The sequence below is a fragment of the Euwallacea similis genome, chromosome 25 (genome assembly GCF_039881205.1).
Source record: "Euwallacea similis isolate ESF13 chromosome 25, ESF131.1, whole genome shotgun sequence".
NCBI classification, from domain to species: Eukaryota; Metazoa; Arthropoda; class Insecta; order Coleoptera; family Curculionidae; genus Euwallacea; species Euwallacea similis.
In genome coordinates this window covers 838,610-859,883 of record NC_089633.1, presented here as the reverse complement: position 1 = coordinate 859,883, position 21,274 = coordinate 838,610, and the positions used below count along the sequence as shown (strand labels likewise).

At 36.1% G+C, this 21,274-nt stretch overlaps 3 protein-coding genes across 7 annotated transcripts; 1 reads left to right on the top strand and 2 right to left on the bottom strand.

The window, feature by feature from the left end:
• The first annotated feature begins 414 nt into the window (after positions 1–414).
• On the top strand, positions 415–5,966 carry Usp16-45 (ubiquitin specific protease 16/45). 2 transcript variants are annotated; one of them, XM_066402171.1, is made up of 8 exons: positions 415–586; positions 709–1,203; positions 1,958–2,234; positions 3,532–3,768; positions 3,888–4,623; positions 4,681–4,843; positions 4,899–5,168; positions 5,224–5,966. In XM_066402171.1, the coding sequence occupies exons 2-8, from the start codon at positions 718–720 to the stop codon at positions 5,635–5,637; spliced, it is 2,583 nt and encodes an 860-aa protein (XP_066258268.1). In that variant the 5' UTR covers positions 415–586; positions 709–717; the 3' UTR covers positions 5,638–5,966. The 2 variants fall into 2 exon arrangements, with proteins under 2 accessions (XP_066258268.1, XP_066258269.1); XM_066402172.1 differs by lacking the exon at positions 415–586 and having other exon boundaries at positions 626–1,203.
• Positions 5,967–6,319: 353 nt separating this feature from the next.
• On the bottom strand, positions 6,320–19,232 carry LOC136416869 (microtubule-associated protein futsch-like). 4 transcript variants are annotated; one of them, XM_066402260.1, is made up of 15 exons: positions 19,069–19,232; positions 18,596–18,974; positions 16,921–17,374; positions 16,763–16,867; positions 13,134–16,710; positions 10,735–10,872; positions 10,392–10,619; positions 10,193–10,338; positions 9,932–10,136; positions 9,654–9,839; positions 9,497–9,584; positions 8,273–8,380; positions 8,093–8,194; positions 7,911–8,015; positions 6,320–7,847 (listed from the first exon to the last, which is right to left on the bottom strand). In XM_066402260.1, exons 2-15 carry the CDS (start codon positions 18,885–18,887, stop codon positions 7,828–7,830), a joined length of 5,754 nt encoding a protein of 1,917 aa, XP_066258357.1. In that variant the 5' UTR covers positions 18,888–18,974; positions 19,069–19,232; the 3' UTR covers positions 6,320–7,827. The 4 variants fall into 4 exon arrangements, with proteins under 4 accessions (XP_066258357.1, XP_066258356.1, XP_066258359.1 ...); XM_066402259.1 differs by lacking the exon at positions 19,069–19,232 and having other exon boundaries at positions 18,596–19,027; XM_066402262.1 differs by lacking the exon at positions 19,069–19,232 and having other exon boundaries at positions 9,938–10,136; positions 18,596–19,027.
• A 513-nt stretch (positions 19,233–19,745) lies between these two features.
• On the bottom strand, positions 19,746–20,615 carry LOC136416927 (uncharacterized). The gene is made up of 2 exons (XM_066402369.1): positions 20,473–20,615; positions 19,746–20,409 (listed from the first exon to the last, which is right to left on the bottom strand). The coding sequence occupies exons 1-2, from the start codon at positions 20,484–20,486 to the stop codon at positions 20,088–20,090; spliced, it is 336 nt and encodes a 111-aa protein (XP_066258466.1). The 5' UTR covers positions 20,487–20,615; the 3' UTR covers positions 19,746–20,087.
• Positions 20,616–21,274: the final 659 nt, after the last annotated feature.

The window sequence follows — 21,274 nt, the reverse complement described above, 5'->3', positions numbered from 1 at the left end:
TTATGGAAGAAAAGTGGTCTTGACTGACTAATTCTCATTCTAGTGAATCTAAGATATCAATCCAAAGGGCTAAGCTACTCATTTCAACTTACATTTTATTTATGGAGGAACAGGGGTTTATAAGAGACCATTTAAACAAAACAATAAGAAATGTGCACTACTTTTTACTGAAATGTATCCAATTTTATTTACAAAAAACGAACCTTCAGCATTTTTCTAACAAAAAATTGAAAATATATATGTGACAGTGACACGACAGATGATGTTACTACGTCAGATTAATTTCAATGAACATTGTTAGATAGGGTATCTATTTTGTCTTTAAACAGACGCTTTAGACGAGGATAGCAATATATTCAACTTGCTCAATAACCCATAAAAAATAAAGCAAAAAGTGACATATCATCTTTCATATTGAAAAGTCTAAATCCTCATTTCTCATTTGTAATTTGCAGTTTCTTTTCAATTAATTTTACTGTAAAAAAGTTCGTGGTTTGTGAGACTGAAGTGAGCTTGTCTAAACACTGATTTAAATAGCGAAATAAATAAAAAATACTCGCCAGAGAATCCCGGAATTGGAACTAAAGTAAGTATATAGCATTCTCTAATCATTTATAGTTTGAAAAAATCCAAAGGTTATCTCTTATTCACATTTTAACAACGTGCATTGTCTTTAAGTCCCTTTAAATTTCACTCATCATTTCTCAGTCCTAGACAATGAGCAAGAAAAGCAAACCCCCAAAGGACCCCTCCAATGCCAATGACTCCTCAGACTCTGGAGATGAGAACCAGAATGTTGTCGAGTGCATCCACATTAATAAAGCCGTAGATTTACAAAGAGTGAGGAAATTTATCACCAAGACTGGTTTCCACACTGAATGTGAAGAATGCACTAAACAGCCTTTAGATCCAGATTTGGCAGACCTGGAACTGGATCAATCTCTGTGGTTGTGTTTGAAATGTGGAAATCAGGGCTGCAGTCGAGGCAAATGTCAGCATGCTTTGGCACATAATGCTACCCCACATTCTGATTCACATGCTTTGTGTGTTAATACCACAATTTGGAGTGTATGGTGCTATGACTGTGATAACGAAGTTAATGTAACTTGTAAGAAAAAGTTACTCGAAACTGTTGAGTATCTGAGAAAACATGCTGAGTCAAATAGGTCGAAGCAAGCACCCATACCAATGATTACTGAAAAGGTAAGTATTGTTGTGAGTTGTATGTGTTATATGTAGTGATAGTTGTAGTTATATACATTGTGAGTTGTTTAACATACAGGGCATCCCAGAATTAGATGAAGATATTTCAAGGGACAATTATGCAAACATAGTTTGGCAAATGGGTCCCAAAAGACTTAGAAGGTCAGAGTTCTCTTTAAAGGGTGGGTCTTGAAAATGTTTTTTTATTAATGTAATCAAAACAGATGTGATGAAATTTTGAGCATTACTCAGATTTTTATTAGCTCACTATTTAAAAAGAGTCAAGGTCTGTTAAGGGGCTCGCACAGGGTCAAAAAAACATGAACCAAGCTGAATTGTGTTAAATCTGGCTGTCTGTGAATCCTGACTCTCTTACCTGTCCAATCTATTGAGGAACATGAGAGGCAGGCCAAAAAACTTAAATGTTTTGCAAAATTTTTCAATTTTATGGCCAATGTCTGACCATTGCAACAGGTATTATTTATTTGATTATCAGTACTTTTTAACTTCTTTTATTGCAAATTTTAGTTATAAACCATAGAAATACAGTTATTGTTATCATATACATAATAAGTACAACAAATATTTAAACTCAATAAATTTTTCATTCTGATATATTAATTTATATGGTTTTGCCAGTGTAAGGAGCTAAAGAATAAAGGGATACCGATGTTATGTTTTTTGCCATACAATCTCCCACCGAATTGCCTGTACCTATTTTTGGAACACATGACGTACACATTATGAATTTCAGCTTATGGATGAAGGAATTACACTCCCTTCAAAACCAAACTCAAGCACCGGAGCATTTCCAAAGGTCCCTTTAGCAGGTCTAAACAGCCTTCCAAGAGCCAGAGGCTTGACCAATTTAGGAAATACATGCTTTTTCAACTCAGTAATGCAATGTTTAGGCCAAACCCCATATTTAGTACAATTGCTGGACGAATCAGCATGTGCCCAACAGTTTCAGTTATCAGGTGGCATCATCAAGATTAAAGACAAAGCTGAGATTCCTGTACCATCTTTAGAGGGTAATGAATGAGTTAATTAAGTAATGATAAATTGTTCACTGAAAAGATGAGATTTAAGAAAGGTGTTTCTTCTAGAATCATGGTTGGAGGTTGATCTTAAATGAAGGCTATTGTCTCAAGAATATATGGAGTAAAAAAGTCACAACAATGGTTACATATCAGCCTGTTGCTTTGGTTGAGATCTTGGAAGATGTTTGGTAGTTTTCAGTTTTTTGGTACTTAAAAAAATACAAGGTATATTCAAAAAGTTTATACTATTTTATAGGTTCTAGTAAGTAATTTTTTTTTATATATAGGGTGTTAATGAATATGTGTTACATACTTATAGGGCATACAGGCCGATTGAAAATTGACCAACTTTTATTAATAAATTCATATGCGGAAACCCACCGTTTTTGAGCCATGGCTAGATTTATTAGCGATGTTCATATTAATCAAACACGACAAATGACACTCATAACAACTTTCTAATTTGTCAGTAACTACAATAATTGTTTAAAATGACGACCATCAATCTTAATACACGGGTGGCATCTATGTATCATGTTTTGATACACTATTTCTAAGATACCAAGTCTTGCTTGTATTTCTTGCGTCGCAGCCATGATACACAGCAGTGTCTTATAAACAAGACTCTTCATATGGCCCTATAAAAAAGTCTAGGGGAGTTAGGTATGGAGAGCATGGTGGCCATGCAACTGATCAACTGACAACAGCTATCAAAAGAATGACAGCTTACTTTTAAAAAAATCAAGGTAATCACAGAAATAACATGCATACGGGTGAGTCATTTACCGTATTTGATTAACATGAGCATCACTAATAAATCTAGCCTTGGCTCGAAAACGATGCGTTTCCGCATATGAATTTATTAATAAAAGTTGGTCAATTTTCAATTCCCCTGCATGCCCTATAAGTATGTAACACATATTCATTAACACCCTGTATAACTTATGAGAAAGTGGAAACTTTTTGAAAACACTATGTGAATTTTCTTTATAGACCAGAAAGCTGGAAATCACCAAACATGTCCTGAGATACTAACCAAAGTTTTAAAGTTATCCTACCTCTCAAATGCAGTGCATTGAAATATAACTATTTTTCTATACTTTGTGTACTTGAAAAAATGGCGTTTATTCAAGATCAATCTTCAACTGACTTTAGAAGATATAATCTAAAATTTCTTTATATGAATTGTGGCTAAGGCATTTCCCAGACACAGATCCTCAAAACTGATGAAAAATTTTGCTGTATCAATTTTCTCCACAAGCAGCCTAGTTTATTGATAATCATATAGGGGAAACTGAGACATGGAAGCCGCTGACGCAGGCTTTAGCCGAGACCCTGCATGAGTTGCAAAGCGGAAGGGCAGAGGTGTATAACCCAAGACATCTATTGCAAAAATTAACTTGGAAATTGCCTCAATTTGGTGGAGGGGAACAACATGATTCTCATGAGTTATTGAGACATTTATTGGCGGCTGTTCAAGAAGAAGATCAAAAGAGGTTTAAGGCAGTTATTTTGGGGAAATTAGGTATGTGGAAATTAGTCCTTAATACTTGGGGAAGGGATGAGAAATTTATTTCTATGAAAGAGATAATTAGTTAAAAAATATTTTTATGAATCTGATCTGATTCTGAGTGTCTAATTTAGGATTAAGAAAATCCGACCCATCTACTGTGGACGACGAACAAAAACAAATTGTTAAATTCTACGGCCAACAAGTATCCGAAAGGCTTCAAGCCACCGAGCAGGTCTTCAGGGGAGTTTTAGTAAGCATCCTGCAGTGCCAAACCTGTTACCATCTCTCCCATAGAGAGGAAAAATTCCTGGATCTAAGCCTGCCTATTTCTGAGAAACAAGTAGCCCCAGTTTTGTGGAGAAAAGCCGAAGATAACGAGGGTAACAAACCATCAAAGTACCAAATGAAAAAAGAGAAACGCGCAGAAAGAAAAAAGAAGAAACAAAAACACTATAAGAACAACAATCTTTTAATCATGAATGTGGATAATGGGGATAACAATACGGATGTGCAGATGGAAAATAAGTCTGACACTGAGGAGTCTGATGCAGATGTTGAGGATAATGTTGAGGATTCCTGCAACAACATAGTAATCGCTTTGCCGGCTCCGGGGGAAGATTTTTCAACCAAAGGCGGCGAATCGGGCTACAACTCTGATAAAGTGGAAAACAGTAGTCCTGATTCGAATCGCATTAATTCCCCCAGCGAAGCGAATGTGGATGATAGTGGGGTTCCAAGTCCGGCGGCTGTCAATAATATCCCCAATAGTCTGAATAATAGCCCGGCTTCTAGTGAAACTAACGTGGATATGGGAAGTCCCTTGTTGGGGTCCACTAGCCCGGACGATGAGTATCAAAACCAGAATGGGTAAGCGTTTCTCTTTTAATTCTGGGAGGATGTTTAAAGCAATTTTATGTTACGTAGGGCTTACACTCGTGCAGTTTCCCGTTTAGCCTTCGCAGAGAAAACGGACCTCAAGACCGATCTAAGGAAGCTTAGTCTGCTCAATGATGGAGACAACAAGGTTAATCAGGTTTTCGAACAGCCTGAAGATGGCGCTTGTGCAATGGAAACCTCCAGCGATATGGTACATGCTTCATATAATTTCCTCAAACACTTTCATGATTTTTACCATTAATCAGATGGAACAAGATGAAGACTTTTGCGACGATGCCACATCATACGAAAGCACCTTAGCGCCGCGGTACCAATGTGAGGAAAATGAGTGTTCCGTGGAATCTTGTCTCAACCAATTCACTGAGTGCGAACTAATGATGGGCAGTAACAAAGTAGGCTGTGATCGATGTACTAAAAGAAGCGGAAATAAGAAAACTGTCTGCACTGACACTTCCAAACAATTGCTCATCTTCAATCCCCCAGCAGTGTTAATTTTGCATCTTAAACGGTTTCAGGTAAGAAATTTAACAGTCGGAGGGTGATTCAATTTCGTTATTTTTCTTTCCTTAGGTGTTTCATTATCGCTCAGCTAAAGTGTCAAAATTCGTTAAATTTTCCACTCTACTGGACTTAGGTCCGTTCTGCTCAAAACGATCTCAAAACTTGCCGTCCATTCAAGAAGGGCAAACTAAAGTGCTTTACTCTCTTTATGGAGTGGTGGAGCACAGTGGAGGCATCCACGGAGGCCATTATGTCTCTTATATAAAAGTTAGACCTCCGCTTGAAGAGAACCATCCTCGTTGGAACTTCATTCCCAATAAACAGAAAAAGCAAATGATTCAAAACTTAAACGAAAGTAACAAAGAGCCTGAATTGACAAGCGGAAAATGGTATTACGTTAGTGATTCTTATGTCAGCGAAGTGGCAGAGTCCAAGGTATTAAGCGCGCAAGCTTATTTATTGTTCTACGAAAGACTGGTGTAAAGTGTTTAACTTCTTTCTTGATTTTGCTATATTGCGTGTATATGATTGTGACAGGTCTTAGTGATTATTTTACAATTATTATTACTATTGGAGCGAATTGAATTGCTCTACTGAGAGGTTTCAGACTCATTGGAGCTACAACTTTTCCAGTATTTTACAACAAAAAGCAAAGCCATGGTATATAGCGTAAGAATTGCGCTGCGGGTAAATCTATCACGACCGTAGTTGGTTTGAAGATCGATCTTTAACGTTTTAAATTATGGTTTCATTTTTATTAATATTATTTAAGGAGTATCTTCTGATATAAGAATAAATTTTCATCCCATCAACTTTAGTTTTATTTGTCAAAAAGTAGAAAAAAAACTTAAAGCCTAAACTTGGCTTAACGAAGTTTCGCCTGGTTTTCTTATCAAAATTACGCGTGGTTCAATCCTAGAAAAATTCTTTGCTGGAAACTTCTAACATTTTGAGTTATATCAATGTTAAAGTAGTAAAATATAAAAATAATGGCTAAATGATTAAATAAGTACCGTAAATCAATCAATTCGGACGCATTTTTGTTGTTTTAAAATGATAACTTCAATATAAGTTATAAACAAAAGTAAAGATAACCAGATTTATAAGATAATGAGAAATGTCCATAAAAAAGTTTTTTCGGTTATACAAAATAAATCAATAAAAATAGTTAAATCAATTACTTTTATTGAGACTATATTTAAACTAAGATGACTCTCCGATAGACTTCTTAAAATCAATAAAATGTAACATATATAAAGTTCATGGAAAAAAATTTGATGCCCTAAATGTCCCAGTAAACACAAAATTTGCACAGTTTAACAACATTTTATAAATAACTCAGAAAAAAGAATATTAAAACACCAAGCAGTTATGCCCAAAAAGGGTGTTTCCTACAACCTTAATAGAAATTTAAACTTTCTTTCCAAGGGAACAAAAGTATTTTCCTGCATTGCAAATACGTCCTATACCTTTGAGGGGAAGTATTTATTTTTATATTTTGTTCGTGAATAACGCCTCACCCCCAAGTAGGAGTTGTTAGAGTGGTGGAATTGCATACTATTCCTCAGTTAAAACTAACTGAAAATAATATTCACTCTACTAAGAGCTCGGGCGAAAACCTTTGTTAACCTTGATAAATCTGTTACCATCTTCGAACCCTAAGAAAAAATTGTTATAAAAACGAAATTTAACAAAAGTAAAGTATATAGAAAGTCAATAAGTAAAGTATGTGGAACACTAAAAATTCGTCGTCTTACTGAAGTAAAATATATGCATTTTGCTTGATTTTACATTTTTTTGATAATAGTTCCTTGATAACGATGCAAGCTTTGTTTCATTTAAATCTGTGACCACATATATACATTTATAATTATAATTTTAAACCTTTATTTAGTGACAATCTTAGGCTTTAGAACCGTTTAGTTGTTATTTTTTGTTTTTCTAACGTTTTTTTTCTTGGGTTCCGAAGACACTGATAGATTTGTCACTGAAACATTAATAAGAATTCTCGCCTGAGTTCTTACTAAAAGGTGAAAGTTATGCTCAGTTAGTTTTAACTTAGAATAGTCTACCGCACCAATCACTCCTACTTGTGTATGAAAACAAAATGAAAGAAAAAAATATTTTCCTCCTTACCCATTATAAATATACATAATACCTGTTTTTTTTTAAAGAGAACATTAGTAGTAGAAAAAAATTAAAGGCACACCTCTGGAGGAGAGTGCCTTTTTCTTCCTCGAATGTTAATGTTTTTCGCGTCAGGCCTCACATTATTTGCAGAATCAAAAGTAGTACTTTTCTCCCATGTTGAGCAAATAACTATTGCCGGTAATAAATTAGAACAATTTATAGAACTCATAACGTGTTTGATTTAAATCTACAATTTCTAACTAATGGTCAAACATCACAAAATTATTATAAATAAGACAGTATTTTACAAAAGCTTGGACTCACCTCTTGGAATCAAATATTGAAAATTCATAAAACGCTAGTTTCCTATAAACAAATCGCATTCGGGTATGAGTTGATTTAATATCAACAATTAACAACTCATCCCTATAAAGTCAATTGTAAATCGCACAAATTAATTGCCTAAGACACCAAAAAACGGTCCTTGTCTTCTCATACATCGGCAGCTCTAGATTAGACTGGTAATTCGCTAGGAAATCATCACTAATAGTGGCGTAAATGACCTAAAAATAAACACAATGTAACGTAAGCATAGAGTAAGATTTCTTGAAAAAAAAAAATCTTACCGACACTATGCGACGCAGGATGATGTGGCGCTACAGACAAATTTGGAGGCATTATAACTCCTCCGTGAGGACTTTGTATATGGGGGGGGTGCGAATGAAGATGCCCTTTAATTATTCAAATTTTAGGTCAATAGAGCAAAATAATAATAAATTAGTGTGAAAAAAGCTCAATAGAAACTTACCTGAAGTATGAGGGGATGGGGGTGGTAGAGATAAGTTCGGCGGTAGACCGGCAGCTGCAAGGGGGCTTTGAACGTGGTGGGATTGATGAGAGGGTACCGAACCTAAAAAAACAGAAATATAAGGACTTCAATGAAGAATTTTATTACAATGACTTAATAGCACAGAACACACTATCTTACCTGTAGAATGTTGAACTTGATGAGGAGATGGGGGTGGTACGGTCATCGGGGGCAAACCTGGCGTTCCAAGCGGGCTCTGCAGATGGTGATGCATGGTTTGAAGGTGGCCTACAAAATCTTTAATTACCTAAACCCTTGTTTCTAGGTAAAACGCCTGTGCAATAAAAATACAACCGTAAAAAAAATATTTATTATATTTTACGACAAAGGTTATGAAAAATGTACCAGTTTCCTCAATTGCTCCATAGAAAGGCGTCATTACATTACTTACCACTCACCACGGAGCGGTAATATAAAATTTAAAAACCAATGGAAAAAATAATAAGGAGATCACAGTTATACAGAGTGATCAAACCAAAACGGACGGATTTTAAAATTCTGTTAAAATTTTAATTTTGATTGTACAGGGTTGAACCTAAACTCAATGTGTAAAGAAACTCAGAAAATTTTATTGCCAAAAGGACAAAATCGAAAACACATTACGTTTTAAAGGCCCTCGATTGTAATGTATTCTTCCAGGCGGCGGTCGTTGAAATTTCTCATTACTCTTTGCACCATATCGTCTGGAATCGTCGTGATTTCATTTCTGATGGCTTCTTTTAATTCTTAAATGGTTCTTGGTTTATTGGCATATAGTTTAGTTTTCAAGTAGCCCCAAAGAAAGAAATCACAGGGGGTCAAGTCGAGGGAACGTGGATGCCAAGGAGCATATTAGAAATTTTAGAGAATAAAGATGCAGTGTTGATGTTAGATGAGGCTCAAAAAAAAAGGCAAGGATTTCTATGGATTTCCTAAGAGCGGCTTTCCCTCGACGCCTGATTTCACGAAATGATGCTGTTCTTTGGCCTCCACGTTCCCCCGACTTGACTCCTTATGATTTCTTTCTTTGGAACTATTTGAAGTCTAAAGTGTATGTCAACAAATCAAGAACCATCCAAGAATTAAAAAAAGTCATCAGAAATGAAATCATAGCGATTCCAGACGATATGGTGCAAAGAATAATAAGAAATTTCAACGACCGCCTGGAAGAATGCATTACAACCGAGGGTTTTTTTAAAACGTAATGTGTTTTCGATTTTGTCCTTTTGGCAATAAAATTTCCTGAGTTTCTCTACCCGTTGAGTTTATGTTCAACCCTGTAAGATCAAAATTTAAATTTTGACAGGATTTTAAAATTCATCCGTTTTGGTTTGACCACCTAGTATTTAAACTAAAGTACCTCACCTTGAGATAGAGCTGGAGATGCCATCATAATACCAACAGGCGCTCGATGCAAGTTGGACTGATACTGAGCCGGTGCTTGCTGTTGTTGCTAAATAAGGAATAGATAGAACTCATTATTATTACAACACCTCTAGAAGTAAGCTTAAGCTTTACTTACCTGTTGCTGGGCAGAGTGAATAATGGAAGCCAAATATCCGGCCGGTACATTATTTACTGGTGCAATTTTAATTCGTGGTGGGAAAACATGCGGGGGTGGTGAACCTGGTGGCGGGGATGGAGGTGGCAGATTGTCCTCTGAGTCACTATCGTCCATCGGCGAGGACAATCTCTTGATCACTTTGACCTAAAACCAATCTCAAATTAAACAAAATTCAACTATAATTATTAAAAAGAAACTGTAATTAATAAAAAAAAAAATAGGAAAAATCTACAGACCTTTACCTTCTTCTTCATTTTCTTCTTTTTACTCTTATTTCCCAGTAGCACCTTCGTAAACCTCTTTTCTTTCGGCAATTTCCTCTGCGGAGGAGGGGGTGACGTCAAGTCTTCTCCCGCTGAAGGTGACGTTCCTTCTCCGGGTCTAATACCGTCAGCGAACTGTACATATTTCGGTCGCTTTTCCACAATTTCCTCCAAATCCCTATACGATAAACAAGTTCGAGAATTTTATTATTATCTATATTGATAGCTACTAACCTGTCTTGCCTATTAACCAAAATACCTTTACCCGCTTCTTTGTGGGCCACCACAAGCGATAACGGAGGCCATTGAACAGGTTGTTCGCCTAAGACGTTAAATTCTACAGAGTCATCCTCTTCATCTTCCTCCAATTCCAAGGCCCTCTGAGATACATTATTTGTTATTTGTAATTCATGAAAGAAAAATGTCTCCCAACCTTGATCATACTTTCAGTCTTGGCCTTCATTTTTGCCTGTCTTATCTTTTCCTTTTCTTTCCGCCGCTTTTCTTTTGCTTCCCGACGAATCTCTCGTTCCAGGCGGCGCATCTCACGCTCCGCACGTCGCTCTGCGATTTTCTGGAGCATGGCGTATTCTGCCGATGCCTTTTCTGGCGACGTGAGAGGCGATTCCAGGAACTCAGGATCGGTCTTTTCAGTTTTAATCTAATAGAAGGTAATTGGGTCAATTTAAAGGGCAACAAAAGAAATCATAGACGTTCAAACTATGGGAAAACTTAAGCTCGAAAAAATAATTTTCATATAATAGTATTTTTTTCACCTCAGTAATAGATTGTGGAAGTGTTTGAGACAGCTCAGGAGGAACAATGTCAGTTGGGACGATCTGAAGCATATTGCCAACTTGCAAGATCTTGGGCCGCATATCCATAAGGTGAGGAGGTTGTACTGGTAATTGCTGCTGAAATACGTCTGATCAATTAGAGAAATATTATACAGGATGTTCTAGAGTTAACTGTACATACACTACCAAGGGTTAAAGTACTTCACCATGATTCAAATTCACTCATATAACGTAGCTAAATCTCTATTAATTCTCGAGATACAGGGCGTTTCCTTTTTTTTTATTCAATTACTTTATAGTCACAACTTTTAATCTACTTGCTATAATTAATTCAAATTTTGTGGGTAGCCACGTCTTAATATACGTTATAAGATATCATTAACAGAATTTGTAAATTACAAGTCCAGACTAAGAAAAAAATATTTTTAGAAATGTTTATGAATATGAATACCCTTATATTATTTTCTTTAAAACCATATGGAATCTTCAATAAAGTGTTAAGTGCCGTCTTTACCACATAAATTTCATAATTCCTACACGTGTCTTTTTGTCATAAAGGACATTTCTGAAAAAATTAAAATATTTAACAATTATTCGAAATAAACGCTATTTTTGTATTATCATAACGAAAAATTAAATTAAATAATAACAACTACAATACAACAAAAAAACAGTTATAAGAGCCATTCAAAGTGAGTGTCATTTGCTTATATATATTTTCTTGCTCTTAGCGACAATTGCTTTATTGCCTTTCGTATAATGTAGGGATTATTTCCAATTGTCACACAACAGTCGTTTATTCTTTGAAGGAGCTCCTATCTTGTGTTTATAAATCTCAGATTTTAAATACCCCTAGAAATAATAATTAAAAGGATTAAAATCTGGCGACAGGATATGGAGGTGGGCCACAACGTACAGTCCATTGGTTTTCGTAATGAGGATTCAAAAGTTCTGTAATTGCTCATGTAGAATCCAACATCATGAATGGTGCTCCATGATGTTGGAACGATATACTTCGAATATTAATGTTTTCCCAAAGAAGATGTAATGCATTTTGTAGAAAATCTAAATAAGTTGCGCTAGTCAGAATTTCAGAGAAAAAATATGGGCCTATAAATATATCGGTGATCGTTTATATATATATATTCTATAAATATATAAAAAATATAGCTGATTGTTTATCAGTCCGCGCCAAACTTTCATACTAAACCTGTACTGCGTGTGGATTATGGAAAGCCCACCTGTGACCATTTCTCAAGTTGACGATGCCATCCCTGATCAATAAAGCTTCATCCATAGAGAATTCTGTAATGAATTTTCCGATTATGTATGATCCACCGGCTGAATGCTGCTCGATTTACTTCATTCACAGGTCCAAATATGTGGACTTGCTGCACATGAAATGGATATAAACCTGTCCTATTTAAAATATTATAAACCTTAAAATAAGTTATACTAAGTTTATGACTAATTTTCCTGGTGCTTATTTTTAGATAGTTTTCTGCCATATTAATTATATTTTCATTAAACTAAACCTCTTCATTATGGTCAGCATGTCATTTTTAGTTGTGAGAAAACAGCCGTATTTTCATAGGTAACTAAATACCTTTCCAAACGTTTGATAGTTGAACAATTTATGATTGGGAAAACGTCTTTCATATTCACGAATTGTTACTCTTCTATTACCGTTGTAAAAACCATACACAAAGATTTTGTCGGATATTCTTGGGTTATATGGCATTATGATACAATAAAATATTTGATGATCAAACAATTCAAACTTTGTATCTTAAGAATGAATCGATATATGAGTGAATTTAAATCATGGTGAAGTATTTTCACCCCAAGTAGCATATATACAGTTAACTCTGAAACACCCTGTGTATCGAGACATATGTTGCAAACTTTTCTGTCATTCAGACTTATATCCAGTTGTTCGAAAGTCGATTCAGCTGAATCAAAACCAGAATAAGTCTAAGTTCGGCTTATAGGCTTTGAGGGATTTGGGTTACAAATGAAATTCATTCCATAGTAACGCTAATATTATCGAGTGGTTCAAGTGCTAATTCCGGTTCAGCTTAACCGACATTTTTATAAGTAGGTCTCAATATAAATTGTATGTTCTAAAAAATTCTTACAAATCAAATACCCACTTCAAAGTTATTTAGCTACAATACAATTTGGATTAAACTGAAGTTACTACCTTAAAAAACTCTCAGATTTTATTCATATTGTAAGTTGAAACTTGAATAGCAATTTTTTGCTTTATAAGAGCTGTAGCAACATTTCTTTTAGCTTTCACTCTCCATGTTAGCAAACATTTCACCTTTTCAAACAATTACTCACCAAACCTACTCAATCTATCAAGAAAAACGTACCTGTATTTCATACGGCATACTGATAGACGCTCCCGGAACAGGCATAGGAATGCCGGCAAGATCATCAGTGGGCACAATTTGCAACATATTCCCCACTTGCCGGTAAGTGCTCTGTGGAGCTCCCATTTTGAACTCTCGAGGTACCGAAATTTGTGATTGTATCGTACTGTACTGCTGCCCATAATCGTACTCTAGAGGAATGTTAGTGTCGAATTCTTTGGTTGAATCCGAATGTGTCATTTCCAGTTCCTCTCTGATTCGAACATCCAATGGTATTCGTCTGGGCGATGGCAAACCTTCCCCTACTTCCTGCTCTATGACATTAGCCTTGAAGAAGTTCATTTGAGGCAATTGATCGTCACTTATAGTGGAATCTGCAACGCTCAACTTTAAAGGACTACTTCTGCGAAGAGTTGGTGATTTCCTTCCCTTTTGTTGCTCTTTCAATCTTTTTCCTTTAGGAGAAATACTTCTTCGTCTCCTAGGCGAAGTATGACGGTTTCTAGGCGGAGATGATAATCTGCGTCTTGGAGAAGGGCTGTGCCGCCTTTTTCTCGGTGACAGGCTACGCCTTCCTGGAGACTTTCTTCTCTTAAAAGGACTTCGACGCATAGGAGATCTCCTCCTAGGTGACAATCCCCTTCTTCTAGGCGAACGCTTCCTTGACGTTTCACTACTATGAGGAGAAGCTTCTTTTTTCCTACGTTTTGGAGAAGGCTCCCTATGGTTGCCACTACCTTTAACTAAACTAGAGCTCTTTGAAAGTTCCTTGTTTTTCAAACCAACAGGCTTCACTGACATCTCATCAACCTTAATTTCTTTCTTCAAATCCTCTAGTTTTCTTCGTCTTGTTTCCTCAACAACCGCCTCGTCCTCTGCATCCGAATCATCCAACCTTACACGGGAGTCCAGTACTTTCTTCGAAGGAAGGGTTAAAGACGTAAATGTCGGCCTCACGGTTTCCTCAGACGCCCACACATCAACGGTTCTAAATAGACCTGCTGTAGGACTGATGTTAATCAGAGGTTCGGAGCTCAATTTAAAGTCTTTGGTAACGTCCACGGATGATGAATGACTCATGGGCAAAGGAATGTTGTTCATACTCACAGTAGTATCATTTGAGATCTCTACACTGGGTTTGGATACATTTTTAGTGGACGTTGTTGGAGCTGATATGCTTGGCATACTAGTCGCTAGGCTTAATGTAATGTTTTGGGTAACATTGGCGGATAAACTAAGATTAATCATGGGTTGGTTTAAATCCAAAACAGCCTCTATTTTAGGGGATGGAGAGGGAACAGGTTTGATCGGAGGATCTGATGTTTTAATTGGGGGCAGAGGGATTTGGATTGTAGGAATATCCACTGAAGATGGAACTGGCGAGCCCTTCAAAATTTTTGACATTATGCTCTTTTCTGCCTTAAATTCATCTACAAACATAAGGGAGCAATCTGAGCTACTATCAATTTCTATTGGTTTGCACGGACTTCTTATCTCCACTGATTTAATGAACTCTTCGTACTGGTTTTCTAAAGCGTTTCCACTGTTATTCGACTCTAAATCAATGACTTCGTTAAGTTTTTCCAATTTTATTTTGGGGAACTCCGCAACATCCCATCTTTTTCCTTTATTTGGAGTAGGAGTCACATCCACTTCAATATCAAAGAACTCTGGATCGACGTTTATTGAAACTTTCTCAAGACAATTTTGCGGCCTTACAGGGGCGCGATCCTTTTTTAACCTATTCTTTCCTTCGACAATCGAAGCAGCCGTTAGTTTGTGCAATTCCTCAATTGATAATATGTCCTTTTCAACTTTCACTTCGATAGGAATAGACGGCTCTGTAGTAGAGGGCAACTGAATATCCAATGAACTATCAGTATTCCCAATATCCTCATCACTCTCCCAAGAGCTAATTTCCACGTCCTTTTCTTGTTTTATCTGCGAAAGGGGAATTAGTTCTGGAGTTGTCTCTCTTCCGAGGTTTTGTTTGAGCGAACTTTGGGAAGTTTCCGATTTTTGTTGTTTCCGCTTGGGTGATATTTCTTCCCACATATCTAAATAATCCAAGTTCTTATTGCTGCTTTCAGACCCTTTTGTATTAAGAGGAGCAGGATTATCTTCTAGAACCAAAAGTTCCTCGTATCTGCCTTCTAAAGGAGATCGGAAAATATCGGACTTTGGAGATAATATTTCTGTTTTAATTTCCTCTTTCAGTTTAAGCGGTGATTTTGCGTGGTCGAAAACTCTCATGTCGGCTTCCCCTGACTGTTCTTTTAAAAACGCCTCATTCAATTTAAGCAAATCCACTTTAACGTCCTCGATCTTATCTCGATTTTTTTTAGCAGAATCGGATTGTTCTATAGATTCAACATTATCTTTGTCCAATGTTAAATCATCTAGCATTATAATAGCTTTTATATTTTTATTTTTAGATTTCCCTTTTAGTTTCTTTTCCGCGTCTAATCGATCAGCGAAGAATTTAATGTCGTCCTCGTAGTTCTCTTGAGTGTTGTCTTCTGTGTCAATGCTCTTCCTGTCAGAATTCTTCACTTGGGAGTCTCCGCTAATCGTACGTTCCTTCTTTTTCTTTGAAAATAATTGATCCTTTCTTGTCCTTTTCATCGAATGCCGGATTTCGACCAAGTCAAATATTTGCTCACTGTCCGTATCTTGACCTTTCCTTTTTTTAAGTTTCTTACGCTTCTCTTTACTAATCTTCAATTTAGAATGTTTTCTTTTCTTTCTCTTCTTTTTCTTCTTCTTGTCACTTTCATCATCTGATTCTAAAGAATCATCTCCATTAGACTTGTCTTGCTTCTTTGCTTTCTTTGATGATTTCCTATTGTAAGGTTTCACTTTCAAAGAATTCTTTTCTCGATTTTTTTTATGTTTCTTTTTACTTTTTCTATCTTTAACAGATTCGGCTCCACTAACTTCAAACCCTTCCTCCCTATGTGACTCACTACCCTCAATTGACGCTTCAAGAAACTTTAATTTTTCTTTGACTAATTTATACTCCTCCGTGTTTACATCTATATCAACGTTACCTTTGACAACCTCTGTTACTTCTTCATGTTGCTCTTCCCACTCTGACTTCTTGTCATTTCGTACTGAACTTAAATCATCTTTATCTATATCTGCAACTTTGGGCGTACCAGTAGGAGTTAATTCCTCACTTATTATTCCATCTTCTAGCAACGATTTTTCATCCTCCCTGATTAATTGAAAGTCAAAGTCATCTATTAAATTATCATTATGTTTTTCCTTAACTTCCAGTTCTTCAGGGACTATTTCAGGTTCTTCATCAGAGTAGCTTTGAAGGAATGAAAGACCAACAGAATTCTCCAATAATGTCGCTTCAGAAGTCTCAGATTTTTTCCAACTTTTGGGATACCATTTCCCAAAAGAAGCGGATTTTTCTTCTGGTTGGCGTTTAGAACATTTACTTAGTTTTTCTATGATAAATCTTCGCTCTCGCGGTATTAAGTTGAAAACTTGCTCCCTAGTTAGGAAGCCCTTTGAGCCTTGCCGCTGGTTTGTACTATACATTATTGAAGGTTCTGTCGCAGTACATCTAAAGAAATTGTCTCTTCACGAAATTTTCCACCAAAAGAGAGATATGTTACCTTAAGTATGAAAAAGGGACCCATGAGAATTCCCCAGTTTGCGACTCAATTTTGTAACTTTCTATTGGAGGTGGTGGGGCTTCAAAGTTGAAATATTTTTTAAACCTGTAAGTTATTTCTACAGCCAATACCCAGCAATACCAAGGTTAAGTACTCACTCAAATCTCCTTTCCCTGGATTTTCTGTGCAACCTCTTCAACGCCTGATCCTTCTGAAAATTGAGCCCCATTTCCTTGTACTCAGTCCAATTCTTTGGATACTCTTTCTCCTTTTTACTGCTCCCGCCATTCCTTGTCGACTCTCTTTCCTCACTTCGATATTTAGTTGAACTTCTAGGCGACACCGACCTCCTATGAGTGCTATCATTTTTCCTAATATTCCGGCACTTAATCTCCCGCCTCTTAAACATATTTCCGTGTTCAGAAACCGATTTTAAAAGACTTGATGTTGAATCGTTTGCTAGTATGGCTGAGTCTTCTGGTATGATAATGCCAGCAGGTAGTGCTGGAGATGGGCCCTGCGGAGCAAATCCATATCCAGCCCTTTTTAATAGCTCTATGTTCCGAATCACAGCTTTAGCCGACTCATTTGGATAAGTAGCTGAAGAGGGCACTGGAAAGAAATTAGATTTGAGGCAAATGTAAAGGAAGTTTTGATAACAAAAAGCAGGAGTAAAATTTTTTTTAAATGTGTCAAAAATTAATTAATGAACTATTCAACTAAGAACCTTATGAAATATAACTTATGAAGTAACTGACAGTCAAGGGTAACTAGCCATCAGTTAAAGTAAGTGTATCTGTAAATAACTTTAACAACAAGCTAGTTTTCACACAAAAAACAAGAATCTGATCAATACCTTGAGTTCCTTCCTTTCCTTTCAATGTTTCTATAGAAATTAGCCTGCAGTTAAAGTTACCAGCATATTATAGGCGGTGGCCGTCATGCCTGGATAAACATATCGAGTTAAACAGAATACCAAGAAATCAACAATTTATAAACAACTAAGGGGCAAGCTCAGTTATACTCATTTGAAGCTTAGTGTAGCTTAGTGTAAAGGAGTTACCCACTTTAGAAAACTAACTCAAGTGTTTTGTTATTGTTGCCCCATTGGACAAAAAAGTATAAATTATATAACACTGAATTCTAGCCACAAAATGTTGATATACCGAGATTTTATTTGTGAATAATATAATAATACAATAATACAATACAAAGAAAATTTTGACATTTTAATTTGAGGTTATATTTTACAAGCTCCGAAATTTTGCAGCTCAATTTGGAGCCAATTCAGAGTGCTTCAAATAGTTCCTCCACTGTTAAAGCACCTGTCAAGTGCCCTGAGATTGTAAATTGAACATTATGCAATTTTCTAGTTTAGTTTAAGGTGGAAGGAGGAGGTACAATGAATATCAAATAAGCCATTAAATTACAAACAGAAATTTGCAAACAAATCTGCTTTGCTGGCATTCCATTAGTTGCAATTTAAAATTACAAATAAATAATGAAATTCGAAGATAATTAAAGACATTAACAAAACTAAATGATGATCAATTATGAGGTGACTTAAGTCACAATAAGAAATTCCCATTTTCTAGTTACATTGATATTGTGATAATAATGAGCAATACATGGGCCCTCGAACATGCTACAGGAATGGAAATATAGATTATTTTAATAGTAGCATTACCTCTAAATGACTATATCCAACTATTTCTTGCTATACAACTACTTAGCAATGCTGAATATGAAAGTCCATAATTCTATGCCTCAAGTTTCATCAGTATAAAGTTAAATTAATCTTATAAACAAATAAAGTTGCTAAATAATACTTACTTTTTTTAGGTTTATCATTTCGTTTGATAGAGTTAATTTTATCATTCTCATTTCTTACTGCTTTAAAACTTTCGCATCTCTTAGCACAATAAGCTTGCAGTCGTTTCTTGGCTAATTCAGAATTCTTGGGAATCAGCCCTATTTTAAAAGGCTGGATTTGATCAGTGGTGGGATTGTCTGAACTCTCATCTTCTGAGTAATCCAAATGTGTGGGACTCTCTACAAATTCATTCAAACTTGCCAGGACTGAGGCAGAGTCCCCAGAGTCAAGATCAGTTTTCCACAAGTCCATATTTCTCTTCAAAAAACAACTTCCTAATAAACCTTGGAATTAGTCTTGGCCCCAGATTCAGGCCATTGTTGAGGCAGGTTTCATTTACTATGGATCAAACATCATTTTTGAGAGCGGAGGCTTGAATGTTAATTAAAAATATTAAAATGTCGGCTGTTTATGATTGAAGATCAAAACTTACCTTTTAGATACTGAATAACCCTAAATCAGGAAGGTTGTAAAAAGGACCATGAATATACAATTAATACAGGAATTGTTTATATTTGTCCCAATTTAAGTTTTTGGAAATTCTATGCATTTGACATGAAATGCATTTTAGAGAAAAATGATGGTATAGTGCATGTGGCACTGCCTGAATTTATTCGATTTATATTTTATCGGGACTATTATGTGATCTGCTTATGTTATTTTCTAACCGTATAGGTGCGAGAGAAGCAGATAGCGATAAGATTTTGTCAAACAAAGATCGCTACTCACTACTGAGTTACTCTGCCTACTCTGGGGGTAAAGGGAGTAGTGACCGTTTATTGTGTTCTAGTCGAGTCGAGTTTCTGTGAGGTGAACCTGAGCAGAAGTAGAGTATTAAGCAACGCAACGAGGGCATAATGAGTAAATCCTACTTAATCAATAACAACACATTTATTTAATATAGGTCTCCTTTGTTTTATTCCTCGCAAATCGCCAGGAAATCTTTACAAGGATAAGGCATCATAATCTATAAACATGACAGAAGTATATAGCCATAAATTCGGCAAAAACTATCAGAGGAAAGACGCTTAACAAAGGAAATGAATAACTTAAATAATTCTTAAGTTTTTGCTTTGCTAACGAAAGAACAAATTTAAATGCACTTCCAACTCACAAAAAAGATTATTTATTATTGATTATTTACACAAAAGACTCAAAAACTAAAACTGTAACATTTAAATGCCTTTTTAAAACTGAGAGATAAAGACTTAAATACAAATAATGGAACTGTGTATCATAAAAGGAATATCTAAATAACAGCTACAGATCATTTAAAATAATAATTAACATAATATATTACTTCTATATGGCAGTATGTAAAGAATGTGTAAAACTGCAGGGTAACAACCCAGATAATCACTCATATTACCAATAAATTCATCATATATCTCCTGTGCAGGACAACACTACTTTAAACTGCAAATAGCCTAACACTAAAATATACAGGGTCTTTTATATTTGGTGACACCCTCGACTCATTCTCTCAACATACATTTCATACAACAATTTGTTTATATTAAAGTAATGAGGGTTTTGGGATTCATTGAGATCGGGACAATACTGAGATTGGGGACTGTAGTTCCATTCGATGCTCTGCTCAGAGCCACTAGGTGATTCGGGAAGAGGAAGAGATTGGCCATTTAGCTGGCCCCATGGAGGATTGGGGCCCATGTGGGCGTTTGGGTCTGTCAGCATGTTGTTTATGTGGAGGTTGTTAATTCTTTTCGACAGAGGCATGAAGTCTGTTTCGTCCTGAAAGCTGCGAGTACGTTTCCTGCAAAAATGAATATTTTGCAACGCGAGGGAAATGTTGAGATAATGTTTGCTTGAAACTTACCTATTTTGAGTCATGATTAGAGTCAGTTTAGTCAGATCTTAAGTAAAGTGAATAGGCTTTATTTATAATTCTTGATATATATTAGAAACTAGTTAATTTAACGAAGCACCGTCAATGCCATATGAAATGAAATGACGAAGAATGTGTCCTGGTTGTCTACGTGGGGTTTTCAGATCGGCTGTCTAGGAGTGGCTAGGGCGATCAAAACACACGACACAGGATCGTTCACTTATTTTATAACGAAAATAAATATATTGAAATAATAAAGATAACTGTCTAAATCAATCAGAATAGTAAGCGTTCAGCAGCGACGTGTATAGCACGAAGGTCGGGTCAAGAGTCTGAGGAAGAAGAGAGCTTCCACAGGGCTGTTGCTCCTTTTAAAGGCAACCAACCCTTTCTACACTTCCGGGTACTGTCACCTATCCAGTGTCGCTCGAGTGAGTGTCACTCGTCGGTGCATGTTCCCGGAATCCATAGCTGTAGAGTAAGTAATCCATTACAGTGCTGCTGTCTCCGCCACAATACTCCCCTCCCAGATACGGAGTACCGCCTTACATAACCCCAAAATACACAATGTCACTTATAACTAGGATGCCTAAAGCTATTACAAATTTTTACATTTGGAAGTTCAACAGGCATAAATAGCGAAAATCTAGCACAAGTTGAATCGTACCCGCTTCTGACTTGGGTTGTGAATAGGGTCCGATTGGGCATAAGAATGATCATGGGAGGTAGGGTCTTGACTTAGGATAAATGCTGGTTTGAGTTGGTCTTTGGAGATATTGACTTCCCGATGGTT